This window comes from Lontra canadensis, unplaced genomic scaffold, assembly GCF_010015895.1.
Source record: "Lontra canadensis isolate GAN:19392208 unplaced genomic scaffold, GSC_riverotter_1.0 scaffold66, whole genome shotgun sequence".
Lineage (NCBI taxonomy): Eukaryota > Metazoa > Chordata > Mammalia > Carnivora > Mustelidae > Lontra > Lontra canadensis.
This window is the reverse complement of record NW_022631060.1, coordinates 7,583,386-7,609,283: the sequence shown is the minus strand read 5'-3', so window position 1 is coordinate 7,609,283 and position 25,898 is coordinate 7,583,386. Positions and strand designations below refer to the sequence as shown.

The 25,898-nt window shown below is 54.9% G+C and overlaps 1 protein-coding gene across 2 annotated transcripts in view; it reads left to right on the top strand.

Moving 5' to 3' along the window:
• Positions 1 to 25,376, top strand: part of CPT1A (carnitine palmitoyltransferase 1A) — a 47,463-nt gene extending 22,087 nt beyond the window's left edge. For both annotated transcript variants that reach the window (XM_032879697.1, XM_032879696.1), the window contains exons 5-19: positions 1,171 to 1,272; positions 3,695 to 3,832; positions 4,212 to 4,289; positions 4,970 to 5,077; positions 5,830 to 5,917; positions 8,533 to 8,728; positions 10,268 to 10,456; positions 11,112 to 11,217; positions 14,499 to 14,615; positions 16,014 to 16,178; positions 22,089 to 22,223; positions 22,723 to 22,875; positions 23,538 to 23,651; positions 23,903 to 23,995; positions 25,188 to 25,376. In XM_032879697.1, the coding sequence (XP_032735588.1) occupies positions 1,171 to 1,272; positions 3,695 to 3,832; positions 4,212 to 4,289; positions 4,970 to 5,077; positions 5,830 to 5,917; positions 8,533 to 8,728; positions 10,268 to 10,456; positions 11,112 to 11,217; positions 14,499 to 14,615; positions 16,014 to 16,178; positions 22,089 to 22,223; positions 22,723 to 22,875; positions 23,538 to 23,651; positions 23,903 to 23,995; positions 25,188 to 25,274 (1,869 nt within the window). In that variant the 3' untranslated portion in view covers positions 25,275 to 25,376. The remainder of the gene's footprint in view (positions 1 to 1,170; positions 1,273 to 3,694; positions 3,833 to 4,211; positions 4,290 to 4,969; positions 5,078 to 5,829; positions 5,918 to 8,532; positions 8,729 to 10,267; positions 10,457 to 11,111; positions 11,218 to 14,498; positions 14,616 to 16,013; positions 16,179 to 22,088; positions 22,224 to 22,722; positions 22,876 to 23,537; positions 23,652 to 23,902; positions 23,996 to 25,187) is intronic.
• The last annotated feature ends 522 nt before the right edge of the window (positions 25,377 to 25,898 follow it).

The window sequence follows — 25,898 nt, the reverse complement described above, 5'->3', positions numbered from 1 at the left end:
ATTCGCCCTTCCAGGTTTGGCTCGTCTCACTCAGCACCGGCTCTTATGCAGGTAGCTTTTACTTTGAAAGGGGGATCCTCGGGGACTTTTCTCTCCTTCCAAACGGGTTGGTTGACCTGAGAGCTGCAGGGGGTTGAGTCACCATGACTGCAGGCCAAGGAGTGTTTTCCTTCCATGGCGCTGGGGAGTTTTGAACGCGGCATGTGGGAGCCTGCTGGGTTTACCGTCCAGGTTCTCCATCGAAGGAGGGTGATGCCCGCCCGGGCTGTAGCTTTTCTGACTAGCTCCAAGGTGGGGCTTCCGTGGTGTCCCTCGCCGTTCTGCCGGCTCGCTCCGCCACAGCCTCAGGGTCCCTTGGTTGCCGCGTGCGTGGAGGCTTGTCCCACTGTCCCCCAGTGACCACTCCTCCTCCGAGCTGACCACCACTCCTGGGGGCTACTCATGAGAGGCACCCGCACGCCTGGGGCCCACACGCACCCGTGGGCTTCGCTCGCCCCAGCAGACTCCCCGTGCTCGCCTGGGTGTCAGACGGCTGGTTTCCAGAGAAGCAGAATCAGCCCCCAGGGGAGTCTGCAGGGGCGCCCACCCTCTACGGAAGGTGCTAACACGTTCCCCCGGAGGGCGTATTCCTGGCTGAGTGCCCGCTGCCCCCTACGAGCCCGGGGAATTTCTCGGAGGTCTGGTCAGCAAGAGATGACCCGTGGTTAGCACCAAGTTCCCATCCTTCGGGGTGAAAGCAAGGGCCGAGAGTAGGCACATGTGTGCTGTCCCCTAGGCGGGACGGGCCACACGGCTGCTGCTCCTGGGGTTGGCTTGAGGTGCAGCCTTCCAGCTCGGCCCCCGCGCTGCTCCCTGGCCAGGGCTTAGAGCCAGTCCTCAAACCCGGAGCCTCGCAGAGGTGCGGGGGGATCTTGGCCTGCGTGCGGGAGCGCAGTCAGCCAGCAACCTCTGGGGGCCCACCCTGGCCGGGCATCTAGAAGCCTCCGCCAGCCTTGGGGTGGCTTTGGGTGGGGTCACCTAGTTGTTGGCAAAGGCCTGTGAGGTATGGGGTGGAAAACGGACCCGACATGGAGATGCGAAGCACAGATAATCAGGAAAGGGTCAGCAGGTTAAGAACGGGCTCTACGTCTTTAACATGGTCTCTCATTTTCAAACGTGCTTTTTTTTAAGAGTATGGTCAAGATCTTTTCGGGCCGAAAACCCATGTTGTACAGCTTCCAGACGTCGCTGCCACGCCTGCCGGTCCCAGCCGTCAAGGACACCGTGAGCAGGGTAGGTGTGGCCTCGAGCTCCCTGGGACGCCCCCTCCGAGCCACCGGGCATCTGGGGTTTAGGATTGCTGACCCGATGGCAGCCGGTTGTTGGTTGGCCGTGTTAGGTCTCAGCAGTGGACTCGTCTGGCTGTTGTCAGAGATCTCTTCCTTTCTGACATATCGGCACACGTGAGCTGTTTTTTATTTTTAAAAGCATCACATTTGATAGTTTTGCACAATTTTTTTACACAGCTTCATTGTAATATAATTCACGTATCATACAGTTCCTGGAAGCATCCGATTCAATGGTCTTTGGTATGTTACGTGACTAGTTTTAAATTGCGGTGTATACCTATATAACACGAATGTGACCATTTTAACCCCTTTAAACGGTGCTGTTGTGTGGCACTGAATTCAGTCTCATAGTGCCATCTCCACCACAGTCTAGTTCTATAACTTTCCATCACCCGAACCCCACCCCCTTCAGCCCCGGCACCCACAGCCTGCTCTCTGTCCCTGGGGTTTCGCCTCTCCTGGATGTTTCCAGTACATGGAATCCTGCGATATGTGGCTCTTAGACTGTTTTGAGACTGTGTCTCTGCCATAGCGTCTGTCCCTGTATCTTGCCTTTTAATGACTGAGTGATATCTGACTGGGCAGTTGGACCCCACCACATTCATGCAGTCAACCTGTTGCTGGACATTGGAATTGTTTCCACTCTCTGGCTGTTGCGAATGCTTTTGTTCAAGACCTGCTTGCCGTTCTGCTGGGTGTGAGCCCGGAACTGCGGCCCTGGGGTCTGATGGGACCTGTGCTTCATGCGTGGGAGGACCCTCCAGGCTGAGCCCCACAGCACACACATTCCCACCGTACCTGGCGAGGGTGGCCGTTTCTGCCTGTCTCGTGGCCTCATTTTAAAACCCAAGTGGGACATGTCTTGGCTTTTGAATCCCAGACTCCTTATTTCATCCCTCTTGGCCTTTTCAAGTTCCCTCTCATGTCTGCTGTCCTGTGCCCTCACCTGTGGCCCCACAGCCAGGAGTCCCATCCCGCGGGAGGGCGGCCAAGCCACCTGCCGCTCTGCCTGCCGGAGCCCAGTGCCCGGCTTGACGTGCTTCGGAATGTGATTTCCAGTCCCACGCCTGTGCGTCTCACTTTGAGAAAACTTGAAAACCTGAGTAGTTCCTCTGTTTCAGGAGTGGTGGCTACTTTTAAACCTTCAAGGAGGGGTCCTGGAGGTCTCCCTGCCACCCCGAAGCTGTGTTCACGGCAGATAAAACTTGGCGGGTGGATGCATTTCCTGATAAGCCAGTGGCCTTACTTTCTAGATCGCTCTTGTGTGTGGTAGCAGCTGTTGATGATGGTCTCGGAAGCCCACTGCCCTATCTGTGACCTGCCACCTAGGCTCTCTGACTTCAGGGCGGGGCTGGTCAAAGTCAGGGGCCTCCCCCAGCCCTGTCCCTGGAGACCTGGCCTTGACCTGGGGCTTGGCCTTCCCCGTCTCTGGCTCCTCATTCCTGCCCTGGTGTCCCAGGCTTGCCCCACACACCTTCCCAGCACTGTCCTGAGTCACTGTTGAGTAGGCGGGAACAGGGCTTTCATTAAGGGCCAAATGATGGGTAAAGACAGTGAGACGTCCTTGCTGGGCGAGCCATGATCTTGTCACTCCGGAAGTCACTCTGGTGATCTTGGTGATGCTTGTCTGGAGAGCTGGAAGGACAGTAAGGGACAAAGGAGTGTGTTTGTGTCTGTGTTGCTGATGTAAAGCCGTCTGGTTAACTTAGTTTAAGGACCTGCAAAACCAGCTTGGTGGAGTTGTTCCTTTTTTTTTTTTTTTAAAGACTTTATTTTTAAGGGGAGCCTGGGTGGCTTAGTCTGTTAAATGACTGACTGTCGGTTTTGGCTTAGGATTGTGAGATCAAACCCCATATCATGCTCCCCCGAGCGTGGAGCCTGCTTGGGATTCTCTCTCTCCCTCTATCCAACCCCCCAATTGCTCATCCTCTCTCTCTAAAATAAATCAACCTTTAAAAAAATTATTTTTAGGGGCGCCTGGGTGGCTCAGTCGTTAAGTGGCTGCCTTTGGCTCAGATCAGGATTCCAGGTCCTGGGATCGAGCCCTGCATCAGGCTCCCCGCTCAGCGGGGAGCCTCCTTCTCCCTCTCCCACTCCCCCTGCTTGTGTTCCCTTTCTTGCTGTCTCTCTCTGTGTCAAATAAATTTAAAAATATTTTTTAAAATTATTTTTGATTAATCTCCTTTTCCAATGTGGGACTTGAACTCACGACCCTGAGATTGAGAGTTGTGCGTTCCTCCGACTGAGCCGGCCAGGCATCCCTACTTGGGGATTTTTATATCTTGTAAAGATGTTTACGTTCTTCCTAAAGCACAGATAAGGGGCCTGTGTGTGAACTTGGCGGGTGTGCTCTGTGTCAACCCTAGTATCTGGAGTCCGTGAAGCCTCTGATGAAGGAGTCGGACTTCAAACGGATGACGGTTCTGGCAGAAGAATTTGCGGTCACCCTTGGGCCCAAACTGCAGTGGTACCTGAAGTTAAAATCCTGGTGGGCCACTAACTACGTAAGTGCACATGCTCGCCGTCCGTCCATGCGTTCACGTGCCAGTTCGTGCCTCGAACCCACCGGGCCTCTCCACGTGGGGCGGGCGGGAGGAGCCACTTGGCGGGCCGTACGAGGTGGGGTGCAGGAGGAGGTGTTCAGTGTGACCGGAGGGAGCCAGAAGCCGGGGCTGGAGGCGGCTGGCGCGCGTGCCGTTTAAATCAGGTACCGGCTGCGGGGATGTGCTGAGCTCGCACTTGGGCTTAGGCTCCCACACGGGCCGTGGCGTGTGTCCCACCTACACACTCGTACCCATGAGCCGTCCTGCACCCCAGGGGCCCCGCCAGCCCGTGGGGCTCCCGCTGAGCTCGCCGGTGCTCTGTCCCCTGGGCCTCCCGCAGGTGAGCGACTGGTGGGAGGAGTACATCTACCTGCGAGGACGGGGGCCGCTGATGGTGAACAGCAACTACTATGCCATGGTGAGTGCCCTGGGCGGGCATAGCGGGCGTCCCCACGGGCCCGCGGGCCACCCCAGAGGCTCCTGCCCCTGCTCCCTCTGACCCAGGCTTTCTTCGGGGCCCAGCCCCTGCCTGCCGCGCCTGAAAGCTGCATGTGGCTGTCCCTTTGTGTTGGCCCCGAGCCACTGCCGAGAGATTAGAGCCACAGAAATACTCCCGAGGCCATCAGTGGTCCCTCCGCCTGTCATCACAGCTGGGTGCTGCGTTGTGATGCCGCGGTGATGTGTGGGCCTGTGTCTGCGCCACTCCACAGAGCGTGGCGACAGGTGGCCGCGGCTCCCCCAGCCCTGGGACGCCAGGAGGTTCTTGTCTTCCGCAGCATGGATGGCCTGGGAGGGCTCTTCCCGTTGTCTCGTTGGAAGCCTCACAGCTGGGGCTCCGGTAACCGGCATTTAATAGCTTTAATAACCGGCAGCCTCGTTCTTTGTCCTTTTTCTTCCTGTTTGTCACTTTTATTTGCTTGTAAAGTACAAACCTGTCCAAGTGTAGGAAATACAGTTCCAATTTCTTTTCTGTCAGAGCGGGGGTGATCTCACACCGATGAAACATTTTAGCAGTGCGGAAATGCTCTCCCGTGTATTTGGGTGAGCGTGGCTTTGCCCACGGACGTCCTCTGTGCCGACACGGGTTTACCTTCTCAGGACTTGCTGTACATCCTGCCGACCCAGATCCAGGCAGCGAGAGCGGGCAACGCCATCCACGCCATCCTGCTCTACAGACGACGGCTGGACCGGGAGGAGATCAAGCCGGTACGCAAACTCACGGCTCTAGAAACTTCTTTTTTGTTGGCTTTGTTGACCTCGTGCACAGGCTCGAGGCCTCCTTCGATAAGTCCTGTCGTATCTATATAACGTACCCCTGACATCGTGTCTACGGTCCGGGGCGTGAACACATCCGTCACCCCCAAAAGTTCGCTTGTGCCTTCTGTCTCTGGGTCACTTGTACTGTTCAAAGTTTTATGCAAACGAAACCATGCAACATGCTCTCTCTCTCTGTGATCTCGCTTCTTTCACTCTCCGTAATTACCGTGAGATTTAATGCTCCTGGTGTGTTCTAAATTCCTACTGTATGTCACCCCGTGATCTCAGCTGGAAGAAGCTCTTGTTTACCTTTGGAAGAAAACAGTTGAGCTGGTGAATTAGTCAAGGAGAACAAGACATTTCTTTCTTTAGATAGCTCTTTGGTAGAAGCGTCAGTTTGGAAAAGGTCTGTGGTGTAAGTGTCAGGTGACAAATGATCCATTAGAAGGCGTGACCTCTGGGCAGGAGGGGTGCGGGGGCCAGAGCCCCGCCTGCGCCCCAAGCCCCGGCCGCGCCCCACGGGTCTTAGCAGTCAAGGTTGGCGGCCCAGCGAGGAGCTGCCCTCGCAGTTCAGTTCGGAAGAGACGAGTCAGGCCCTGTGTGCACGGAAGACAGATCAGTGTTTCCTTTGCTCCTTCCCCCTTCCTCCCGTCCCCCCACCCCAGGAATGTTTGTTTGTTTGAAATGCATTTTTGTTGTAGATTCGTCTGTTGGGATCCACGGTTCCACTCTGCTCTGCTCAGTGGGAACGAATGTTTAACACATCGCGGATCCCAGGCGAGGAGACGGGTGAGTGGGGCCCCTTGGGGAAGCCCGTTCGCTCCGTGCTCGCTGCATACGGGGTCACGGATAGGCAGCAAACAGGTTCACGCTGACCTTTCCTGAGAGTGAAGTTTGAGGCTCAGGAATGTTCCTTCTGTTGAATTTCCTCAGTGTTTCTTAGGCCCGGGCATGTGACTTATCTTCAGAATCAGTTTCTCTTTGGCCGAAGGCTGTCTCTGGGGTGTTCCTCCCAGGTCTGGCCAGGAATACTCTTTTCTTCATCTGGCTCCCTCGGGAGTGTAGCTCTGGCCCACACTCATGGTTCTGGTGTAACACACGCTGGCCTGGGACAGCTGATCCCCACCCCCGGCCGTCGCACAACGCCAGGAGGCCACGTAGTCTGAGCTAGGACGCCCTGGAGAATGAGAGGGAGAGACATGTCACCACCTGGGATTGTTCCGGGCCAGCTAGGGCTCAGGCTGTGCCACCTGTGAGCCTCCGGGTGGCCCTGCAGGTGGCAAACACCGGTCACTCGCCAAGAGGCAAACCAGACGCCATCTGAGCCCTTACGGTGGGCATTAAAATGAACCCACAGCTGCTTTTTACTTTTTTATTCGTTTTAACCCACTGCCACTTTCGAAGCTGATTGTATAGAGTCCCGAGCTGATCTGGCTTTTGGGCGTGTCATTACAGCGGGTACCTCTGGACTATGAGCCCCAGGTGGGAACTTGTCCCGTGGTGGTAGGCGTGGGGGTCCTCAGACACTGAAACCGGCCTCTGGCTGAGCTTCCGTAAGTGGATTCAGCTTTCCTCGGATCCGGGACCTAGACGCTTTCTGAAAACTCACTCCAGCCTGTTTGTTTCTGGCTCGAAAACCTTTGTCTCTCTCAGTCTGGAGTCTAGTGATCCGTGGCCAGATTTTTGTGAAAAGCAGATGAGTTGGCAAAAAACATCTTGGGGACAGCTGGGACCGTAATAGCATGCTTAAAATTTTTTTTTTAATTTTTTAAAGTACTTATTTCTTTTAGAGAGAGAGAGCGGGGGACGAGCAGAAGGGGTGAGAATCTCAAGCAGACTTTTTTTTTTTTTAATTTAACTTTATTTGTTTGCCAGAGAGAGAGAGAAGGGAACCCAATGTGTGGCTCCATCCCAGGACCCTGGGATCATGACCTGAGCTGAAGGCAAACACTTAACCGACTGAACCACCCAGGGGCCCCAGTAATAGTGTTTTAAAAAATGATTTTAATAAAGTGCCATATAGTTGTTCCTTTTTTGCGTGGTTTCATGTTCCGTGGTCTCGGTTAACCACGACCAGCCACGGCGTGGGAGCTGGTGATTCCCTGTGACCTCAGCCTAACCCTGTGTCATACCTATGCGACTTGTCTCCCGTCATCACGAGAAGAAGGGCCAGGACAGGTGTTTTGAGAGAGAGACCACGTCCACATAAGCTCTGTTAGCACAGGATGTAATCGCTCTAGGTTTGCTGTTGTTAACGTTGTACTGCACCTTGTTTGTAAGTCAGACGTGATCACAGGTCCATAGACTGGAGAAAACAGGCGTGCGGCTGGGGTTCAATGTGCTCCCCGGCTTCCGGCATCTGTGGGGTCTTGGAACACCTCCCCTCAGATCACGGGGTGCTTCTGTACTTTTCTCTGCCCAGGTCTTGTGCCTCATCTGTTAGTTACTCCTAACTCCTTTTCTGTTTTTGTTGTTTCAAGTGTATTTTTGAGTTGTTGGCTCCTGAATATATTAGTTTTGGGGGCCATTGTAACAAAACCTCGCAGCCTGCGGGGCTGAAAGACATTCGTTGTTCCCACATACTGGAGGCCGAAGCCCGAGATGCAGGTGCAGACAGGGAGCCCCCCGGGGCCTCTCACCTCCCATGTGGCCGGCCGTCCTCTGCCTGTGTCCTCATGGGGTCATCCCTCCGTGCCTCTCTGTGTCCTGATCATTTCCTATAAGTACCCCAGTCATGTGGGATTAAGGTCCATCTTGATCACAATGTGTTAATAGAATTACCTCTTTAAAGGCCCTGCTTCCAAATACAGTCACTTCCGAGGGGGGGTCCAAGCATGTGAGTGGGAGGGGCTCAGTTGGGCCCAGAACTCTAGGGTAGAGGAAGGCAAATGTGGACCCTGAGCAGCTACCCAGCTGTGTTCTCAGTAATTTCAACAGCCAGTTGGGTTTTCTGGGGTTCATCGCGGCTGCAAGAGGCCTGTGTTCCCATGCCTGTATCTTTCCCTGATCAGAGAATCCCCGATTCTCCTTTCTTAGTTTACCGTGCACTGGCCAGGACCTGGTGTAGCGTCTGAGTGGAAGTGATCCTAGTGTGCAGCTTCTTTTATCTGACTTTGAATGAAGGCTCGAAGGGCGTCTTTGCCGTAGTTTTCTGTAGAAACCCTTGAGCAGACCGAAGTCATTGGCCCGAGATCATACGGGCAGTGATTGGCTGAGCGGAGCTGAGACGGAGTCAAATCTCTCAGCTTTGATCTGTACTGGACTGTCTACAGACTCTTGAGGAATGGATGTCGAGGCCCACCGAGGGACGCAGGGGCGGGGTTGGGGCCGCAGGACGGTCGGAGGGCCAGGGCCGTGCTCAGCTCTCCCTGACCCCCGCCTCTGGGTTCCGCGTCCCGCCGCAGACACCATCCAGCACGTCCGGGACAGCAAGCACATCGTGGTGTTCCACAAAGGGCGCTACTTCAAGGTCTGGCTGTACCACGACGGCAGGCTGCTAAAGCCCCGGGAGATCGAGCAGCAGATGCAGCGCATTTTGGACGACCCCTCTGAGCCTCAGCCCGGGGAGGCCAAGCTGGCAGCCCTCACGGCTGGAGAAAGGTGTGTGGCTCCTCGGTGACGTGGGTCTGGCCGGTGGACTTGGGTCAGCCGGAGGGGTGCATGGGGGCGGGGCAGCGGCGCTGGGGGGCGGGGCTGGAGCGTGGAGTCCGAGTCCCGCCCCTGCTGGCCGGCCGCCCATCCAGGTGCCCGGGGTGCCAGGGCTCAAGACAGACAGGAGTGAGGCTCTGCGCAAGGGCTGCGGGCCTGTTGAATTCAGGACACTGGCTCTGCCGCAGGGGTGCAGACTGCATGTTCCATGCTGGGAATGGCAGAGAGGGTCCCGTGGGCCCTCCTATACTGGGGCTTGACTCGGCCGTTTAAAAGGCCCACCCGAGGGCCCCGAGCGGGTGTATGAGAATCTTCTGGTCCAGGGGCTCCTCGAGCAGTGAAGGTTGGAACGGGAAGCGTGAGCTGGAGGGGAGGCCCTGTCCCAGAAGCCCGGGGGTGTTAGGCCATTGCTGTGCCCTCACCAGGGCTGGAAGGAACGGCGGAGGGCAGTGTGTCCCGGAGACGAGCTCCCTCCCCGTGTGCTCACGAGCATCAGTGGCCCAGGGGGCAGGTGGGCACAAATTGCTGCGGCTGAGGAGTGGGCTTGCCTGGGACCCCCTGCCCCGAGGGGCTCCGTGGGCGGCCGGCCCTGAGGCTCCTCTTCCCGTAGACGCTGAGTGTATGTGCTGGCCCATCACCTTCTTGTCCCTTCACACAGCATTAGTGACCATCCTTGTTGTCACTGTGATCCCTGGCAGACAGTGATGACAGTGGTCCCGGCTGGGTGGGTGTGGGGACCTGGTGTTTATTGGGGGTGTTGGTACCATAGGCTACCTCAGCGAGCATTCAGGGAGAGAAGAGGGCAGGAGACAGGCCAGATGACCCTGATCTGGAACAGTGGGTGTGCGAGGACCAGAGGAGGGCCTGTGCGAGGGTCCTAGCAACCATTGAAGGAGCCGTGGCTGGGGTGACTCTCAGGAAGTGGGTGTCGTGTCAGCTCCTTGTATCCCATGAAAGGTAGGATGAAAAGAATCCCATTCCTTGGACTCCCAGGGGTGCCGCTTATTCCCAAGGTGTCCTGTGGCTGTTAGTAGCATGGACTTAGGTAGGACAGCTTGGGTTGGAAGCTCTTCCTGCCACAAAGTAGCTGTGATCATGTCTGTGTGCCTCAGTTTCCCCCTCTGAAAGATGGGAGTGGTAGTGCTGGTAAGTGAGCTCGTATGTAGACAAGGGCTGGAGGGGAGCCGGGCAGGAGGGACGTGCTCACAGCCCCTGCCACAACGTCGTCAGGATCGTCGCTGGCACGGGTGCAGGGAGCCCTGTCTCGGTCGCTAAGTTCAGGGCTTGCATTCTTGTGGCCCATCCAGCGTTCAGTGAGCGGAGGTACGCGCCGGGCTGGAGGCCTGCCGACCGACGGTGCGGTCTGCTGCAGACAGAGTCATACATGTGCAGTTTCCCTTAAATTCTTACAAAACTGAAAAACGCCATTTTGAACACCGCACGTAAGATGTCCCCACGTTCCTGTAGGTTTGACTCTAAGCCTTGTTTCAGAGTACCCTGGGCCAAGTGTCGCCAGGCCTATTTTGGACGTGGGAAAAACAAACAGTCCCTCGATGCCGTGGAAAAGGCAGCGTTCTTCGTGACGCTCGACGAAAGCGAGCAGGGGTACAGGAAGGAAGACCCGGATGCATCCATGGACAGCTACGCCAAGTCTCTCCTCCACGGCAAGTGCTCTGACAGGTAACGTGGCTGCCACCAGCCTCAGGTGTCTCTGCCCTGAAGGAATGAGGCTGAGCTTTGGTTCTCTTTTCTGCACGCGCACACACGTGCACACACACAGTGGAAGACTTTTTTCCCTCTCTGTTGCCGCCCACCTCTGACCGGAGGTGCTGGCGAGAGGGGTGTCTGCAGACGCCTGGAACTAGGCAGGAGAAGGCGGTTGACGGGGCTGAGCTGGGTATCGGCTCTGGCCTGCTCCCTGAGCTCAGGACTCCTTTTCCTTGTCTGCAGAGCCGTCCTGCCTGCCCTGCAGGTGGGGGTGAGGCTCGTCCCAGCGCGCACGCGCGCGCGTGTGTGTGTGTGTGTGTGTGCAGGGGCATGGCCTCCCTGCTCCCTGCGCTTGCCTCATGGGTCCCTTCACGTTAGAATGATGTAATCGCATTCTGCTGGTCCACAGCTCAGAACAGCTTATCTTTGTCTCTGATAACAGAGAAGTGACTGATCTAAGTTCTCTGTGTGCTCCTCCCAGCACTCTGCAGAGATTTCAGGACGTGGGCCAGCCTTTTGGGGGCTGGGGGCAGAGGAGCCCAACCCGAATAAAACAAGTACGGGACTTTTGTTTGCTTTCGGTCTTTATGAAACAGTTAAGTCCTGTGAACGTTTCTTTCCCACATAGGTGGTTCGATAAGTCTTTCACGTTCATTGTCTTCAAGAACGGGAAGGTGGGCATGAACGCAGAGCACTCCTGGGCCGACGCGCCCATTGTCGCGCACCTGTGGGAGGTGAGTGCAGCTGTGACGCAGCTGTGGGAGGCGAATGAGTGCAGCTGTTGTGCACCTGTGGGGGATGAGTGCAACTGTGACGCACCTGTGGGAGGCGAGTGAGTGCAGCTGTGACGTGAGCGTGGCACTTACTGTTGCCAGTCCCGACCCCAGACGACGTTTCATCGTGCGGTACCCATCTGATTACAGAAGGCTTTGTAACACACATTGGCACTTTGCGTAACATGAATTAGCTAAACAAAAGGCCTTCGTGTCTTCATTGCCTACAACTAAGTTTCCTTAAATAGAGACACATTTAATGCCATCTCCGGGTGGAACCAAAGTGATGGAATGAGGGCTGGTTCTCGCTCAGACACTCCAGGGCAGAGCTAAAGCAAAACCATCCCTTCTTTGCTGTGTTCTCGAGACTCTTCCCATGTGCCAAGTATTAGGCCGACTAGAAGCAAGTGCATTAAATCCTGGTTGATAAAAATGCAGCCGCGTCATTTAATTCTTAAAATTACCAAGTCATTTAAAAACTGCCAAACCCCTGCCACCTGGTCCCTCTGCCCAGCTTGTTAAAATGTGGTGTGGATTGGCCCTGCCACTGCTTTAAACTTTAAAAAATTCATTTCTCCCTGAAGCGTTGGAACCTCCTTTGCGTTTGGCACGAACCATTGAGGAAGGTTTTGCTTTCTTAACTTACCCTCCCCGGTTCTTGTTTGGAGAAATTTCTGAACTCCGGGATTGTCAACCGTGGACCTGATCCAGAAATTTCTGTATTATCCTGGTTTGATGAAGCTCAGGGTAATTTTTTGTTAAAGCAACAAGGCCTTTTGAAGTTACCCTGAAGTCACCCTGAAAGCCCAGCTTGTGCTTTGCAGTCTGCTGCCCTGGCAGGTGGAGCTGGACGACGGGACAGCGGGCTGAGGACCTCACCGTCCTTCACGGGCCGTGGCGCTCACTCGAGGACTGGACATGATGAAATTGTCATGAACTTGTGAAGATATCTTAATGCATGACCGCATTCTTTTCTTTTTTTTAATTCTTTTTTCTTTTTTTTAATTTCTCTGAAGACTTTGAATCTCAATCTTTATTTTTAAAATATTTTATCTGTCCATATTTTCCCTAGAGTTATAAATGCTAGGCCATGTCCTGCTGTCTCTTGCAAGGCCTATGCACGCGCTCCCTCCTCTGCCCAGAACACTCTTTCCCTGGCCACTGGCCCCGGCAGGCCTCCGCTTCACCGCACTGCCCCCAGGCCCCTCTGCCTTCTCCCGGTCCTGGGTTGGGAGCCCCAGATGCCCCCTCTAAGACTTCTCCCGACTGTCTTACCCCTGGCTGGGTCTGGGCAAAACCTAACCCACTCTTCCTTCAGCCAAATGAGGTTCTCTGCGTGGGAAAGAGCATAAAGGGAAAACAGTGTTACTGAACAGTCTTTCAGATAGCGGTCTGGTCCCAAGACTTGAATATGATAAAAGCAGTCACGTCTCAGAAGGGTCTTCGCCGCCACCCGTCTGCTGATGCCAACAAAAGCTTAGCCATCCTTTCAACTGAAACCGCACGACGACTCAGCCATCTCCGGCCCCTGGACGGAGCAGCCGGACTCCGGAGGGGTCTGTCGACACAGCGGACTCGTCCAGACCTGCGGCACCTGTTCCCAGGACGCCCTGAGTAGTGAGTGCATGACAGCTGGTCTCCGTGAAGGAGACAGCACTCGAGCCACGGGCATTCTGGATGGCACAGGGTGACGTAGCCAGGTGGAGAAATCTGCGTGTTGACAAGGCCGTCTTCTATTTTAAGTGCTCTTGGAGGAGAGAAGGGTAAAGAGATTGCATGGACAGCCCAAGGCGGTCACTCGGGTTCCTGCCAGCAGACGGAATGGCCTGGGGCTCCAGGGACCGGACGTGGACCCCAGGAGCTCCCTGCAGGGATGGGAACCCACACACTCTCTTGTCCCAGAGGCCCGGGAGCCGGTCTGCCCGTGGCGAGGCGGTCAAGAGCAGATCTGGTCAGAAATGGATCCTGCTTGCCGCCCACATATTTCTAAAACTTCCATGTGTTGGGCTCTCTGGGGTCTCTGATGTGGAGCGGCTCAGACACAAGTAGGCTGGCCCCTTCGCTTGCTCGGATCTGCGTGGACGCCGACCACACCGCCCCCGTGCTGGAGCCCCGACCCCTCACACCCGGCAGTGCCCCCAGCCAGACTTGGGGTCGGGTTTTGTTGTGTGTGTGTGTGTGTGTTTGCCTCCCCCACTAGGATGTAAGCTCCCCGAGTGCAGGGATTCCTTTTTTTAGAAAATCTTTTTATTATTATTTGTGGAGACAAAATTGACATACCATCAAATTCATCTTCTTAAAGTACACAATTCGCTGGGTTTTGGGTATTTACCAGGTGGTCATACCACCAACACCGCCATCTACTTTTAGGATGTTTCCCCACAAAGGGAACTCCTGCTCCTCTCCCTGCCCCCGCCAGGCAACCACAGATCTACTTTCTGTCTCGGACTGTCTGTTCTGGCTGTTGCATGGGTTGTGTCCACACTCCAGCGACTGTAAGCACTGCCCCTGGGAAACGTTCGTGCACACGTCTTAGGCGAATGCCTGTTTTCATTTGTCGTGTGTGCACCCTGGGGGAGACTGGGGAGGTCAGATGGCCAGGTTTAAGGTCCTGAGGAAAAGCAGAAATTCTGGTCTGTTTTGTTTCCCATTCTCTCACTGGTGCTTAGAGAGTTGCTGGCTCATAGTAGCTGCTCAGTAAATACAACTGAGTTCATCAGTGTGGGTGTCCTCACCAGGGGCAAGAGAAGGCCCCAGCTGTGCCCGGAGCCTGGCTCATGGCGAGTGTGGACTGGGGCACACGGCTTCCTCCCAGTGTGGCTCGGCCTCCTCATTTTTACGCAGTTGGGAATAATGGGGCCTGCCTTCCGGGCTTTCCGTAAAGATTTGGGGGATGGGAGGGGTCGCCCCCAGCGGGCACCTGGGCCCTGGAAGCGGGCTCTGCATGTGCTGGAGTCCTGGCTGAGCTGCTTGCCAGCCCACAAGCCGGAGAGCCTCCGCACGTCCATTTCTCTCCCCTCTGGAATGGAAATAACTTTCCTGTTGGGTGGCTGCGTGGAGGGGGTCAGGTGCAAACGGGCATCCTGCTGGCACACCCCGGGAGGCACTCCTGCTGTCTTCATTACATCTCTGTGAAGAACGAGGGTCTGTCTCCCCTGGGGGTTGTCTCCAAGATGCTCTAGGTAACAGGGTTCACCGTACTCCTCTTCCCTGACCAACGCATGTATCTTCATTTGCGACAGTATGTCCTGGCCACGGACTGCTTTCAGCTGGGCTACGCAGAGGATGGGCACTGCAAGGGCGACACCAACCCGAACATTCCATACCCCACCCGGCTGCAGTGGGACATCCCGGAGGAAGTGAGTCCCAATGACCTGGGGCGGAGATGAACGGAAACGGTCACAGCCCAGCACCCCCCCCCCGCCGCGTCCTTGCTGAGTGGGCACCAGCTCAGCTGGAGGCCACAGACACAGACTTGGGTCCACACACGGGCCGTAGGGCTGCTTGCCACAGCTCCTACTGCCTCCGGCCCCAGGAAGTGGTTCTGTTTCACGTTCTGGCAAAGATTGTCGGCGAGATTTCCAGCTCACATTTGGCTGGATAGCACAGTGAACAAGGAAAAACCAAAGTCACTTCCTTTGGGGTAGAAATACTGTGAGATCACTAACTTACTATTTCTGTTTCTCTCAAAGATTTTCATACAGAGGCCACTCGATAAAAGGAAGCATTTTGGGGAAGGAAGTATAGGGGCGGAAATACCACATTTCTGCCCATCCAATCCAAGCAGGCATTCCTGGGGCCCAAGAAGCACTTCTCGAAGTAGAAAATGCCACACGTGGGGCTGCCGTCTCAGCCGGGCCTTCCGTCCTGCGTCCCCAGGGGCCGGCGTGAGCTCCTCAGAGCAGTGTCCCCACTGCCAAGGTGCATGGGCTTGGGGTCCTTGTACCTGACCAAGTCGGTCCCCGGGTATTTAAAATGTTTCTGTAGGTTTAACTTTCTCAAGCAGTTTTAGTTTTCCCAGCACAATGGATCAAGAAGTCCAGAGAAATCCCTCCTGCCCACCTCCCCCGACCTAGCACACATGCGCCCATCCCTGACACGGGGTCAGTGTTGGCCTAGTGCATTCTTGGCCTTTGCGCGGATGTACGACGACCAGTGTCCGCGCACAGCCTCACGCTGAGCAGTTTCATGGCCCCAGATGTGGGCGTTGCCGGTTCCTCCCTGTCCCCCGCCCCCATGCCCCTGGCACCCAGAGGTCTTGTCACAGTCGCCCTAGTTGGCCTCGTCCACAGTGTCCCGTTCGTGGAATCCTGGAACTCGGCCTCTGCAGACCGGCTTCTTTGCCTTAGTCTCGTGCATTTAGGGCTCCTCCCGCGTCCTTCCGTGGCTTGGGAGCTCATCTCCATGGCGTGGTCGTACCGTGTCCCATTCGTTTTTTTAAAATTGGGAGCTGGGTTGCCACAGTGGATTTCACAAAACTAAACTCTGGACTGTGCGGAATGCCCTGTGGGGTCGTGCGCAGACACAGTCCCCCACAGGCGTTCCTCCTGCTCGGGTTCCCCCGGCACTCCTGGGCGAGCGGTGGGGGGCCTGTCGTTCCCGGACTGCGGCTCCGGGATGACGCTTCCGGGGAGGACCGGGAAGAAGATGCGACGTGTGTCCGTTCAAGCAACAGCTCTGTTGGCTGCACGAACATCTCATCTCTGCGAGGAATGTCAGCAGCCTGGGCTCACATCTCTTTCTCCTTTTTCCTCTAGTGTCAAGAGGTGATAGAGACTTCCCTGAACAGCGCCAGCATTCTGGCAAATGACGTGGATTTCCACTCATTCCCATTCCACACCTTTGGTAAAGGGCTGATCAAGAAATGCCAGACCAGCCCGGATGCCTTCGTCCAGCTTGCGCTCCAGCTGGCTCATTACAAGGTACGAGCCGGGGCTCTGTGGCGAGCACTCGGTCTGAGCACCTGCCAGGAGCCGCGTGCCCCGGGGCTGGGGAAGGCCGGACGCCTGTCCCGGGGGCCAGCCGCAGGCGGGGTGGGATGCGGTGAGCAGAACCCCTCTTGGTGGGTGTGGGGCAGGTCTAGAAAAGACGCAGATGCAGGACAGCGGAAGAGGTAACATCGAAATCAGAGAGACCGGGAGAAGTTAGGCCAGAGACCGAGTTCCAGCTGACTCTACGGTAGTTGTTCACAAAGATGATCAAGTCACGAAACTTCCTTGCCCTGAGGAACACACTCACTTAAGTGTGTGCTCGCAGAGCCATGGGGCAGAAAGGGCCGTCGTCGAAGGAGCGCTTTGTCTGAAGGAGCAAGGGACTTACAGACCCAGTAGCCAGATAGAGGAGCTGAATCTTGGAATTAGCAAGCTTGACCTTAAAGACTACTGAGCACGGGGATGCACCGCGTTCGGGCGATAAAAGGAGGCGCTGCCTCAGACACAGAGTTTCATAAGGGGACGCCAGGCTCCATGGTAATACACTTGCACATCTCGAAATGATTTTCTGCAGCGACAGAAGTTAGTGAAGCTGACCCGAGACAGGGTAAAAAACCAGGAGGAGGTCAGTCCCCATGATGAAAGTCCAAAGTCGGAGGCCTGCCCGGTAGCGGGATCCTGCTCAGAAGCAGCTTCGTTGTTAGGACGAGGGTACCCTGGGCATGATCCGGAGCTGGATGGAGCTGCCCAGCAGGTGCGGAGTGCCTCGCGGGGGCTCGTTAGTCCTTAGAGCTGCTGGGGAAGGCCTTGCTGATCTCTGCCTCTCGCACGAGCAGGAGAACTCCCTTGCCTGAGACCCGCCGCTCGCAGTGGCATGGCTGAACTTGGATCCGGGCAGGCTGGTTCTGGAGCTCGTGTCTTAATTGGAGGGATGGCGAGAAAGAGCTGTAGACCAGTTTTGCTCATGAACGAACGTGCAGAAAACCTAAATAAGATATTAGCAACAAGAATCCAGCAGTGCAGGAAATGTGTAAAAGCAGCAGCTTATGGGGCCAGTGGCCAGGGGCATGGTTTGGTATTAATAAACCCAGAGACAGATTAAATTATTATTTGGATCAGAGAAGAAAAAGGACAGTCCTCTCGACAAATGCTAGAAAGACATTAAAAACTTGGCGTGCATTCCCGATAACGGCTCTAAGTAAGGGGAGCTGTTTCCCTATTGTGATAAGTAGCGTCGCGGATCAGTAGCCAACGTGTGGCTTGAAGGGTGATTGGGTGAGTAGCCCCATTAAGGAAAGGATGAGGCTCCACTCTAGCATGTCCAGCATCCTCAAAGGCCTTTCCATAAGTACAGTGAGCACAGCTGATGGGATGACTGGGCAGGAGGGGGATCAGTACATCTTCTGATGGGAATGGAGGCGGCAGAGAAGCTTTTGTGATGAAGGAGTGTGCGCAGGAAGGAGCCCGGTGCAGAATTCTATGAAGACAGTATCTTCCTTGTCCAGCACTTGGCCAAGTAGAAAGTACAACAGGCCGGGGGAATGGGAACCAGGGACAGGAGTCTGGGGTCCAGGCACACGTTGGTAAAGCAGCTGGGACTTTTGGGGAGGAAGGCAGAGACAGTCTCCAAAAGGAAGACAAGGCTGTGCTTTTGGCTGGAAAATCTCGACCCCGCAGAGGCGAGTGTGCCCAGTTCACACGTCCAGTGTCGACACCGTCCGAGGTCTGGAGGTGATTTTCCAAAGGGAGCTCGAGTGATTGATTTTCAAGTTCATTTAGAAGATGTGATGTCTAAGAATAACCAGTAACGTTCTGAAAAATAAGTAATGAGGTGGACACTGTTTCTTTCAAAGCCTAAAATGTAGAAATTAGAAGAGTTTAGTAATGAGCAAGGTGCAGTCCTGGCCACTTCTCTGGGATAGAGGCAGGATTTAACATCGCTGGGAGGGTATGGGTTGGTGAGTGAATGGGCTTGGAAAAATGGGCCAAGGGGTTCCTTTTGGGAAGCAAATAAACAGCCTAGTAGGCAGATGGAGTCAGCAGGGGGTAGTGGTTCACGAGAGCAGAAAACTACAAATTGTTGGGGAATGTACGTAAATTTAGTCTTGCTAGGAAGCCCGTAAATGCAGCGTAAGTAAGACTGCATGTTTGCCTCTGCGATTTGCAAAGGCCTTTCAAGTCCGTGCTTGTACAGGGGCAGTTTAGAGAGGGAAGAGCGCGTGCGGCAGCGAGGCTCTTCCAGCGGGAAATGTGCATGACCCTAACCTGGCAAATTCTTCCTCGAGAACTGTACTCTCTAAGGTCCGGTTCGCAGAGATGAGCTGCACCAGGCCCCTCGGTAAAAGTTTGAATCTGTCGAAAGGGTTATCAGTGTGAAATGTTAGATTATCGTGTTTTTGTACAGCGGACGGTTGTGTGTCCGTTAAATGTGTCTGTGGTGTGTTCTGTGAACACACTTGACCATTGGCACCATGTGAAAGTTTTATTTCTTTACTATGGTGATCTGCAAACTCGGGCCCACGGCCCACTTCCCGCCCTTCACCTGTTTTCATGTGGCCCTTGAGCTAAGCTGAGCTAAGAATGGTGTTGTATTGTTAATAATTGAAAAAAACAAAAAACAGAAGAATGCTGTCTTGTACGTCTGTATATCACATGTCATTTGAGCGTTCACAGAGGACGTTTGCTTAGCATTCAGTCAGACGAATGGTCCGTGGGCATTTCGAGTGGACTGAGCAGGTGCCACGTACGACCCATGAAAAATATAAGGCAGATCTTTCCATGCAGAAGTTCTTAAGTGCAGGCCCCGTTGAAGACCAGCCGTGTTAGGGACACGACTCTGTGGAGCTGTGGTTCTGACCCTTCCTGGCCCAGCTTGGAGCTGCAGAGCCTTCCCTTGGCTCTGTGTAAATGCAGATGTCCTGTGTGTCTTGGGGGGGGGGGGGTCTCCGTTCCAGGCTTCTAACCCTTCGCTGTGCCCTGGACCTTGCAGGAAGTTTGGGAAAGCCTTGGGGATCCCATCTCAGCATAATGTGTATAAAGCATGAAAGGAACTACATAGGGTTACGGAGATAATCAGTTAATAAAAATGCACATCAGAATATTAAATGTAAATTTATAGCACAGTAAGTGTAATTATGCGCTAAATTTGGGGTGGCAGAGCTAATGACTACTGTAATTTTGAAGTCGTGATAAGCATAGATGGTATTTTGGGACATCTGCAGCAAACATAATTTGTTGTGCAAATAGCTATGATTTTCTCTCCAAAGTCACCACTCTGTTGATAATTACTGTGGTTTGTTGGCTGTGCTTCTACTTGCTGTATTTCAGTTTGAGGTTAGTAGAAATTAAAATGTATCTATTTTTCCCTTCCGAGTTAACATGTTTCAAAGGTTAGTGACCATTGGTCTGAACCCTGTCTGCTCTTCCAACCTCCTGTCATAACACACCTGGTCTCATTCACTCAGCTTTTGCCGCACTGGCCTTTACGCTGTGCTCAGATATGTCCAGCTCTTTGATACCTCAGGGCCTTTGCACTTGCTCTCCTTCAGTGGTTGCTGTGTCCCAGATTGAGGTGTGGTTGGTTAGGTCTCTGCTCAAGTACCCCATCTCCTGTTTAAAATGGCTTCTGCCCCCTCGCTCTTCTGTCACCCTGCCTTGTTCCTGTTTGATGCCCCGTCACTGTGTAATATCCTGTATCCCCACTTCTTCTGTTAGAACCTTTGCCCCTTGAGGGCAGAAACATGATCAGTCCCCAGTGCCAGGAATGCGCTAGCCACGGAGGAGTAGATAGACATCGGTAAATAAGTCACGACCGATTGAGTGAAGACACTTGGCAGAGGTCTTAATTTTAGTCCACAGCCATTCGCTTCCTGCTTTTGGGTCATGTTTGTTTTTCATTTAGAAACTAGAAGTGAAAAATTCCCCCAGGTGCCACCAGCCTGAACCCTGAGCCCCGGGGCAGCCATCCCAGGGTGTGACAGGTTTGTGTTCTCACACCATGCATGTCCGCATTCCCACCGACCATGTCTTTTTGATCCAGCTCGTTAGAAACTGGAGGTGATCTCCGGATGGCGGCTGGTTGCAGCAGGTGGAGTGGGGCTGCTTGGCTCTCGGGGGGCCCGAGCACACTAACATGCAGTGCATTTGCCGAGGTTTCCAGACGATCGTTTACAAAACCGTGGGTATCCTGCATGACCATGCTGACTGCTGACACAGTTAAAGTTTGGTGTTGGAGAGTGGACCTCGCATAAACCAGTGCATCCGAGATCCTAAGCTAACGTTCATGGAATGCCTAAATGCCAGATTCCTACTTTTTCCTATAGCTCCTCCTCTCCCCTCCCTCCCGCCTTGTCATGTGCCCCTGTGAATCCTCCCAGGCATATTTGATGACCGACCTGGGCCCTTGCTTACCTGCTCTGTTCTTATTCTTACTCCGCTTAGAGTAGAATGAGGAGGTAGAGCCCCTCTTGGAGCCCACTCCAGGCAAAGGTAATGACTGGTGTGTGGAAGAAGTGCGGTGAGTCAGCGGCTCCTGCGCCAGGTGTCAGGGGCAGCGCGGAGGCTCCCGCGGGGGGCACCGCAGGTGGACGGCAATGAGCGGCAGCTGGTCGCAGACCTCCTGGCCTGTGTTCCTCACCCCGTGGCCTGCTGGCCTCGTCACTTTACAGGCAGGACTGGGGGAGGGACAGAGCCCCGAAGGCCACTCACAGGCATGGCCCGCTCGCCAGGGACTTCAGCCTTGACTCTGGCACTGGGTTTTGCTTCACGGTGTCCGCTGGTGGCAGGGTGTCCTCTGTCTCCTTGGGGTCAGTGGGGCCCGGACGCCGAGAGGCGTTGTCCGCAGGAACGACTTGGGTCCACAGACTGCCGTGGTCACTTTCCCGTCCAGACGGGAAACCTGGCGTCTCGGGGCGGGCCCGGCCGCCAGGGGCGTCTGCAGGGGTTTCCCTCCCACAGTGCATGCACGGGACGCCGTGTGCTTCTCGGACCCTGTCCTGCTCCTCCTGTTGCTTCTCCCTGGAGCCCCCGCTGACCTGTCCTCCCGTCACCTGCAGGGTCTCAGCTTCAGGTGCTGCCTCTTCTGTCCTCCTGTCCCCCTTATAGTCCCTAGACCCTACGGGGCCTCTGCCTATCTGGCTCCCCACCCCTCACTGGGCATGGACTGCTCTGCCCCGCACCCAAGAGGCTGGTGTGGCTGGATTCAGACTGATTTCTCCACTTAAAAATACCGAGCTCTGGCTCTGCCAGCCCCCTGGGCAGCCCTCTCTGTGCCCCTCCACGCCTGTTCCTCACACCTTCTCTCCAGCTCCCAGGCCCTCGCTGCTTCTCCAGCCTCAGCAGGCCGAGCCGCCTTCTTGGTTCAGCAGGAATGTGAGAGCATTCCAAAGAGACCTCCTGACCGCTCCCCCCCACGGCTACCCCTTCTGTTTCATTTCCCTTCCTGTCCATTGGGGCAGCTGGCCACCTGCTCTCCTGCTGGGGGGACACTGCTCCTGACCTGTCTCTTCTCTCCCGGGTCATCCTCATTGTCATCTAAACATGGTGGAACATTTCCTGCCAACACCTTGTGTCTTTTAATAATTTCCAACTGTTGCATGGCCATCTCCTTGCCATGTCTTCCTTCCATAAGTGTGTCTGCACTCGGATAGGTGTGTGAAGCTCAGGAAATTGTGCCGTGGCATCTGTTGCATCTGGAAATGGACCCTGGGCTACCCAGAAACTGACCCCCCCCCCACCCCCGGGCCTTTCCAAAGCTAATGACGTCTCCATCTGCCTGCTGCACAACCCCGTGTGAAGACTGATAATGACTAAAAGCTAAAGCTGACTGTAACCCATCCCTTCTTGTGCGTTAGAGTCCATCAGCGGGCCCTGCCTTGCATTAAAGTACTTTTCCTCTCCCAGGACATGGGCAAATTCTGCCTCACGTACGAGGCCTCCATGACCCGGCTCTTCCGAGAGGGGAGGACAGAGACCGTGCGTTCCTGTACCATGGAGTCATGCGACTTCGTGCTCGCCATGGTGGACCCCACCCAGACGGTAAGGTGGCGCCAGGCCGCCGAGACCCCGCACACGCCTTCTCTGGGGGTGTCGTATTCAGCTTCTCTCCCCGCTGCCTTTCAGGGGAGCTGAACGTGGTCAGGACACGCGCAGAGAGGTTAGCGTTAATCCGCATGGACTCCCTAGGAGTCTAGAACCTCACGGAGCACGGGGAGGCAGGGGAGTTGGTGCAGTGGGACAATCCAAGGAGCTGGGGTGTGGGTGAGAAGCCTGGAACCATGCCATAGAACCTTCTACCTGGGGTCAGCGGAGCCCGCTGCCCATACCCAAGGTCCCCGCACAGGCTCGGGGCTCCGGCTTTCCCTCAGGTGGCCCCATCAGCAGCATGAATCTGGGGAGGGGGGCTTCTGCTCTGGCACGTCCCTCCTGCCTGCTTTAATGGTGCCATCGGGCCCCTGCGGAGAAGGGCCCCTCACGTGCGTCTTGGAGCCTGTGGGGTCCGTCCCGCGCGGCGTGACTGTCCCGCCCCTTTACTCAGGTTGAGCAGAGGCTCAAATTGTTCAAGATCGCCTCTGAGAAGCACCAGCATATGTACCGCCTGGCGATGACTGGCTCCGGGATCGACCGCCACCTCTTCTGTCTTTACGTGGTGTCCAAATACCTGGCCGTGGAGTCCCCTTTCCTGAAGGAGGTCAGTTGCCACAGCCGGTGGCAGCTCTCCCAGCTTGCTGGCTAAGCCGGGACAAAGTCAGGGCTGCCTCGCCAGTGGGAAGTGGCCTCCCCCAAATGGGTCCTGGGGCTCCGCTGTCATCACAGTGTCCCGTCCAAGTTGTGACCTTAGTGCCGTGTCCCTTCAGCCCCTGGGGAACGCTGTGCGTCACACGTACCCTCCCGGCCTCCTTGATGTAAGTGACCTCAAGCTCGGACCATAGTAAGGTGCACACAGGTAACTAGGACATGAGGAGCGAGTATTTATTAGTCTTGTTTTTAATACAGTTTATTTACTTTTAAAGGTGTGAAATTTAACTTGTAATAATGCTGTGTTGAACAAGCAGCTTGAAAAAATTCCTGAAAATTAGCTTCAGCCCAGCACGGCCCCCTTCCCAAGTCTTAGTTCGTGTGTCCGCCCCCTTTTTTGGGGGGGGTGTCGGCCCCCCGGTCCAGACGCCCTCTCTGCACATGGACTGGCCTGAGCCAGCAAGAGGCCTTCCGGGACGCAGACCTCCTGCGTCTGAGACCACCCGGGGTCCCAGCGAGCCTTTCTCTGTCTCCCGCTGGGGCTGCTGTGCAGGGACAGAGGAGGACGGCGCTGGGAAAGGTGTCATTAGAGAATGTCCTTGTTTGACGCTGCAGGTCTTATCTGAGCCGTGGAGGTTATCGACCAGCCAGACTCCGCAGCAGCAGGTGGAGCTGTTTGATTTGGAGAGGAACCCGGAGTACGTGTCCAGCGGAGGGGGCTTCGGGCCGGTAAGTGCCCGAGGGTAGGTGGGCACGGAGCTGCATGCCCGGGGACCGGCCGTGCCTGCCCGCCTCAGCTTGGGGTCTTCCTGGACCCTGAGCACTCCTTGGTACCTTGTGGGTCCCTCCCCGCCCCACCAGGAATTCTGCAGATGATTAGTGCAGGGGCTTATGCTGTCTTGTATGTGGAATGTGAGACAGTCCCGTTTCCTCATCGTCTCCTTCCCCGAGGTTAAACGTCAGCTTACCTGGTTCTGTAGGTCGCTGACGATGGTTATGGCGTGTCCTACATCCTCGTGGGAGAGAACCTCATCAGTTTCCACGTATCTTCCAAGTTCTCCAGCCCCGAGACCGTAAGTACAAAACCAAGTTGCCTTTCCTAAAGGCATATTTTTGCCATTTTCTTTTTAACTTGACAGACATGTTCTTCCTTAATTTGACAGGAAGTAGCAGTTTAACGACATGCTTTTTTACTCGGTTTGGACATTTTGAGATAAAAGAATTTTTAAACTCTTTTACCTAATTTTATTTTATTGTTATTATTTTTTGAGATTTTATTTGAGAGCGAGCGAGTGAGGCCGTGTGCATGCATGAGTGGAGGCTGTGGAGGGACAGCGGGAGAGGGGAGAAGCAGGCTCCCCACTGAGCGGAGAGCTGGACACGGGGCTGGATCCCAGGACCCTGAGATCATGACCTGAGCTGAAGGCTGACACTTACCCGCCGAGACACCCAGGCTCCCCTCTTTAAAGTAATTCTAAAGAAATGATCTTCTTTGGTGGCAAATATTTGTCTTTGCCTATAGGGCTGGCTTTAAACCCTAACGTGGGAGTGCCCGTGTGGCCCGCGCGACTCTCAGACCCTGATATCAGAGGGTAGATGGAGGTCAGCGTGCACGTGTGAAGGAGGACGAGTACAAGATGATGGGGGGGGCGCCTGGGTGGCTCAGTTGGTAAAGCGGCTGCCTTCGGCTCAGGTCATGACCATGGGGTCCCGGGATCGGGTCCCACACCGGGCTCCCTGCTCCGTGCAGAACCTGCTTCTCCTCTGTCCATCCCCCTGCTTGAGCTCGCTCTCACTTGCTCTCTCTCTCTCTCAAATAAATAAATGAAATCTTTAAAAAATAATAAGATGATGCAGGGTCTGTGGTGTTCTGTGGGAGTGGAACGTGTGACCTCCTTCCAAGCGTGGCACACTTGAATCCTGGTTTTTTTTCTGCCTTTCCACATTGCGGATCACCTGAAAGCACGGCCAAGTTCGCCGTTAGCAGAGAGGATTGGAATTCATTTATTTATCGCGCTTTGCGTAACGTGTTGACATTAGGGGAAGCCTTATATCAAGACCACATCCGCGCAAACTTAGAAATGGTTCCACCTCTTTGAACCCGCAGCGTTTCTCCGGAACGTGTCACTTCATGATTCAGGCGCTCACCCAAAGCTCAGAGAACTAGCCAAAAGGAACATTTGTCCTCTGAGTCAGGTTCAAGTCTCCAGCATAGGGATTTCGATGTTGTAATGTGCGTTTTTGTCTTTTGTCTTTGCGCGGAAGGACTCGCATCGCTTTGGGAAGCACCTGAGACGGGCGATGATGGACATCATCGGTTTGTTTGGGTTCGGCGCCAACTCCAAAAAGTAACTCCATTAGAGCCGCGGAGAAGCAGAAGGAGCTCATCCGCCAAAACCAAATGAAGAGTAGCTGTCCGATCCCGAGTGTAGGTCCGGATGCAGAATTGCCCCCCACGAAACTCAGTTTTCCTTTCGTCAAGGGTTTGGTGTTTTCCTTCTTATAGAACAGCAGGTCTCCACCACGTGAAGTCTGACTCCACTACTTCCTGGCAGGTCCCAACTTCGGGGATCTTTTCATCAAGTGCCCCCCTACCCCCGCCCCCAAAAGTGTTTGCATCTGCCTGTGGTGACTGAGGGACGAGACTGTGGTTGAGCTATTGAAAGGACTGGTGGGGTTGTGACTTCACGCATTGGGAGCGCAAGTGGCACGTTTCCTCGGGGGGAGGGGGGCGACCGGACACCTGGTACTCAGGGGCGTTTACTACTACCCGAGCTCGTTTTGTTCAGAGAGGAATGCGTTCAAGTTTTGGAGATGTTAACCGTTTGTAGCTGACACGCGTGTAACGCACTAACGGAAACACTGTGCTTCTGGAAACAGTTCTTGTCACTGTGGGTCACTCCGTCACCGTCCGTCATCTGGTAGCCCGTATTTGCCTCTCTGTGTTGGAAGCGTGCCGTCCGCCTCATCTCTACT